The sequence below is a fragment of the Oncorhynchus nerka genome, linkage group LG20 (genome assembly GCF_034236695.1).
Source record: "Oncorhynchus nerka isolate Pitt River linkage group LG20, Oner_Uvic_2.0, whole genome shotgun sequence".
NCBI lineage: Eukaryota > Metazoa > Chordata > Actinopteri > Salmoniformes > Salmonidae > Oncorhynchus > Oncorhynchus nerka.
Genome location: NC_088415.1, coordinates 43,060,256 through 43,065,001, shown reverse-complemented (window position 1 = coordinate 43,065,001; position 4,746 = coordinate 43,060,256). Strand labels below are relative to the sequence as shown.

The following is a 4,746-nucleotide window of genomic DNA, read 5'->3' as shown; positions in this document are numbered from 1 at the left end:
CATGTGCAGTGTTAATGAGTCTCCAGTCCTTTGGATCACGTAGCAGACAAGACCTGCTATATGAGGTGCTACAAACCCATGGCAGGATTAAACAGATGGGTATACAGATAAGATTTACTTGGGATACAGCCATGTGGGGGTGGAGGGGAACGAGGCAGTTGTACTATTGTCCCAAATATTTTATATTTTTTTAAGAGTAAGAAGGGTGGATGTCGTTTCTCCTTGTATCTGGCTCACACTCCAGTACAGTAGGTGGCGATAATGCACCATAATGCTAGATGCCAACCGCCGATAAACCCCACCGAAGATGAAGCTTCTAGCCATGACCCTAGAGGCGGGACTTACCTTTCATTAACTTCCGGTTAAGCGCATGCTTCCTCTTCGGTTTAACTTGCTAACTAGCTAACTAACACTCCTGAAACATAATCTAAGACTACGTTAGGAGTTCATAGCTTGAACACTTTACCCCCATTATTTATATTTTTCATCATCTGAACGTGTGACAGTCGAAGAAAACATGAATATTCGCAACGCAAGGGTAAGTGAGAAGCACTGTCGACCATGCAACACTGTGCTAGTTTACCGTAGCTAGATAGCCACCCATCGCTAATAATAACAAGCCAAGGGTTTCTGATAGCTCCACTTATGCATGCCATGTCAAACTGAGCCAACTAGCCTATTTAGCTAGCTACTATTTAAATAGATTGCTTATACAGTAACTATCAACAAAGTAAACAGGAGAAGTGCCACTTGAAGTGTAGTTAACGTTAGCTTACTATTGTCAATACTGATATTTTGACTGAATCTGTGTCCCCACTCCAGACATCTCTTCTTGTAGTCCCTTTTCTGAAGTTTTCTAGCTAACTAACGTTAAAGTAATTGTTTCAGTCAGTATCCATACCATTGACATTCCTTGTTCTGTTTCCTCAGCCGGAGGACCTTATGAACATGCAGCACTGCAACCTGCTGTGTCTCCCAGAGAACTACCAGATGAAATACTACTTCTACCACGGACTGTCCTGGCCGCAGGTTAACATGGCCTCCTCTTCAGCATACAACTCCATCACCACTTGACTCAAGTCTTTGTCCTGGCATTCAATCAGTCACAAATTGAATCTAACTCATCAGAAGGAATAACGCGTTCGATTTAGGCCTAGTTGTTACTCGATGTCTGTGTAACTCAGTGTATCTATCTCTAACATCACCTTGTCTTTGCTCATCTTTCAGCTCTCCTACATCGCAGAGGATGAGAATGGCAAAATAGTGGGATATGTTTTGGCCAAGATGTGAGTATACCTGAACAACAGATCTTATCTCATGCCATTGTTTGTCAGTCTCTATCAAGCCCTCACTCTTTATGTGGTATGCAGGGAGGAGGATCCAGATGATGTCCCCCATGGTCACATCACGTCCCTGGTGAGTCTTGGTTCTGTATTGTTCATTGTAGTACTTAATTTAATCAATGTGGGAGAGGCAGAAGAGGGTGTGGCGTGCGCGCACTATCATCTGCAGCACTTGTCAGGTTGTTTAGGTGCGGTTGTTGAGTAACAGGAAGGATTATTTAACGACGGTTTGGATTGTCTCTGTCGCTCAGGCTGTCAAGCGCTCTCACAGACGTTTGGGACTAGCTCAGAAGCTGATGGACCAAGCCAGTCGAGCTATGATTGAAAACTTCAACGCCAAATACGTCTCACTTCATGTCCGGAAAAGGTAGTGCAGTGTGCTGGATGTCTGTGTTGAACTTCAATGAGATGGTTCTATTTCGAGTCGTTTTTATAGGACTCTCCGATAAGAATTTCCACATAAGTTTTTGTAATGGAATGCTGCTCTTCTGTTCTCTAGAAGTGTAGCCAGAAGATCATTTAAATACAGAGAGACATTGTTCGTGTCAGATAATTCTTAAATGGTATTTGTTTGTTCACAAATAACTTGAATTGCATCCATCTAATTTTCTCCTACTGCAGTAACCGAGCGGCCTTGCACCTGTACTCAAACACACTGAAATTCCAGTAAGATCTCCTTCTATCCTTGTGAAAACAAACCCTCTTAAAGCAAATGCATATGTAATATAGATGTTCCATGTCAGCCTCCTATTCAAACAGATGTTTATTCAGGAACTGTGGGTCATATTCCCTAATGATACTCTTTGCATTCAAATTCATTTATTTTTGCTCTTATTTAACCAGGCATTGTTTGCAGTGATGCAATGTACATGTATAATATGTTGTTGGTCACTCACTTACTAATAATTTCCTTCCTCTTTCATAGGATTAGTGAAATAGAGCCCAAGTACTATGCAGATGGGGAGGATGCCTATGCCATGAAGAGAGACCTCGCCCACATGGCTGATGAGGTGAATTTTTTTTATTTTTTTACTCTTTCCCTTTATCCAGCAGCATGGCTTTTATGGGCGTAATCCAACCACCTTCGTCTCACCCAGTGTTTTGCATACAGTCGCTTACCCTTTTCCCCGAAGGGTGCGTCCTATATTCTATTATTCCTCATGGATTTAAAAGTAATAGACTGGTGTGAGCAGTATGGTGCAAACTCCCTCCCGCCGTGCTTGCTTTTAAATGCATGAACTGGAGTGAACAAGTGCACACTTCTGGATGAAGGGTAGAGAATCGTAACGCAGTCATGAGCCACTCTCTTTACCTGAGGGTTAAGGTCAACCATTCCTTTTTATCAACTGAATTTTGACCGTTTTGTCTGTTGTTTCTGTCTATGGGTCCCACAGTTGAGGAAGTCAGGAATGAAGGCCCTGGGTCAGGAAGCACCTACAGCTACGACCACACCCGGTGACCAGGAGAAAGAGGGAGAGGGGGACAGCGGAGGAGAGAACAAAGACCTCAGTGAAGTTAGCGAGGCCACAGAGAGCACAGACGTCAAAGATTCATCCTCCGATTCACAATGACTCAGCCATCTTTAGTAGCCATTTTTAAATTTGCCGTCAAAGATACTTACTATACTTTTTATCTCACATAAAGGGAAAAATGATACCCAGTGGCAGTCAGCTTCTCCATTCACTTCTGTTACTTTTACAGCGTAAAGTAAAAATAGATTTTTTTTTTACTAAAATAGGATTTCTCTCTCGACATTAGTGATACAATGTGATTGAAATAAATGACTTTGCAACTGAAATGACAAGTTGATGTTGAGCTCAAATTCACAACTGGTTCTTTAAAGGTTGTTTTGGGCTTGATGCTGTCACTACTACTGTTTTCAACCCCCCCACTCACCCATGAAATCAACACATTTTGAAAAAAATTACCTCTGTTTTTGGGTGTGACTTAATGAGATCTGTGAAGTATTCTTCAAAATGCTGAAAATAAAAGTTTCAAGTAATACTTTTTGTAGTGGCATTCTTTTTTTCTAGGTTTGAAATTGCAACTATTTAAGGTTGAAATTCTAAGAATGACCACTAGGTCGTACTGTTGTGAGTAGAATGCATACAACGCTTACAGTAGTGAGACTTTACAACTAGTAATAAGACTAGGGACATATTCAGACCAGGGTTTCAGTTAGCTGGCTAAATTAGGCAGTATGCATTTTGAAAACATGGAATTGTTTGAAACCTGAATATTTATTTCATGTTATGAGCCATTTCTTCCCTTGCTTCAAAGTAGCCTACAGGCAAAATATGACCATTTAAACATGGAGGCAATTATTTTATTGACCGCATAGGCAACATGAGTTTGAAGTTTGGGGAAGCTTACAATTTATCCTTGTACCATGTCTGATTTTCATATGCACATTTTCATAGAACAGTTTCATTTCAATGTTTTAGTTTCTCAATCATTGTCATGAATTAAATATATATATATAAAAAAAAAACTCTCATTACTCACATGTGTTACATGGATCACTCCAAACAAAAGACAATGAAACAAATGGACAAATATTGTAAATGATAGTTATGAAATCAAACAAAACTTGTTTCTCACATATGTAGCAGGTTGTGACCTCTGCAAACAACGTTTCCACTCTTGAGAATGAGAACAGTAAATGACTAATACATTAATTAACAGAAATGTACTGTATGTAACGTAATGACTGTGATTAATGGTACACTTACTACTGGTGACATATGTAAAGGAGAATTGATATAAATAAAATAAAAGGATAAACAATACACACAATTAAACAATTGAATGTGCAAGAATTGGCGGGAGACAGCTAAACCCAGACTCCTATGTCTTCGCCACACACTCCTCCCCTTCTTGTCTCAACATTTTTATTCGTGGATGCCAAGGGAAGCAAGACTTGCCCAAATAATTGACCAAGAAAAAAAACTCTGCGTCATAATTTTCTTTCAATTCGCAAGAGGCTGAATGCTTCTCACCTAATAAAGCACCCGAGCGAGCAAAACAGCACCACTCTGTCTATGTGTGTGTAGCCAGCCTGATGCTGTCTGGTCAAAAAGAGTATGACATTGTTGCCACCCGTAGCAGACCGTTTGTTTCATCAATATGAAAGAGAGGAGGATGGCTTTGGCATTTCTCTAGAAGCAGACCTAGGGTGAATCAACATGTTTTTTTCTACTTGCACACACACAAACATAAATAAGACGATAGATAGGAGTGATTATATAATTTGGGCAAATTTATTTCCATTAACTTCCCTATTGGACCCACAGCTATGCAACTTCTCTCCTGTTCTATTGTTTTTCATATCAACTTTCTTTCGTTTTCCAGAAGCCAAATGCACAGTCCTAGTCATATTAGCAACCCATTCTCGTTGTGACAT

General features: G+C 40.1%; 1 protein-coding gene across 2 annotated transcripts; it reads left to right on the top strand.

Annotated features, from left to right (window-relative positions):
* Window positions 1-339: 339 nt before the first annotated feature.
* On the top strand, window positions 340-3,347 carry LOC115102677 (N-alpha-acetyltransferase 10-like). 2 transcript variants are annotated; one of them, XM_065005524.1, is made up of 8 exons: window positions 340-538; window positions 931-1,029; window positions 1,228-1,286; window positions 1,371-1,416; window positions 1,595-1,710; window positions 1,965-2,009; window positions 2,269-2,355; window positions 2,731-3,347. In XM_065005524.1, the coding sequence occupies exons 1-8, from the start codon at window positions 518-520 to the stop codon at window positions 2,912-2,914; spliced, it is 657 nt and encodes a 218-aa protein (XP_064861596.1). In that variant the 5' UTR covers window positions 340-517; the 3' UTR covers window positions 2,915-3,347. The 2 variants fall into 2 exon arrangements, with proteins under 2 accessions (XP_064861596.1, XP_064861595.1); XM_065005523.1 differs by having other exon boundaries at window positions 1,962-2,009.
* The last annotated feature ends 1,399 nt before the right edge of the window (window positions 3,348-4,746 follow it).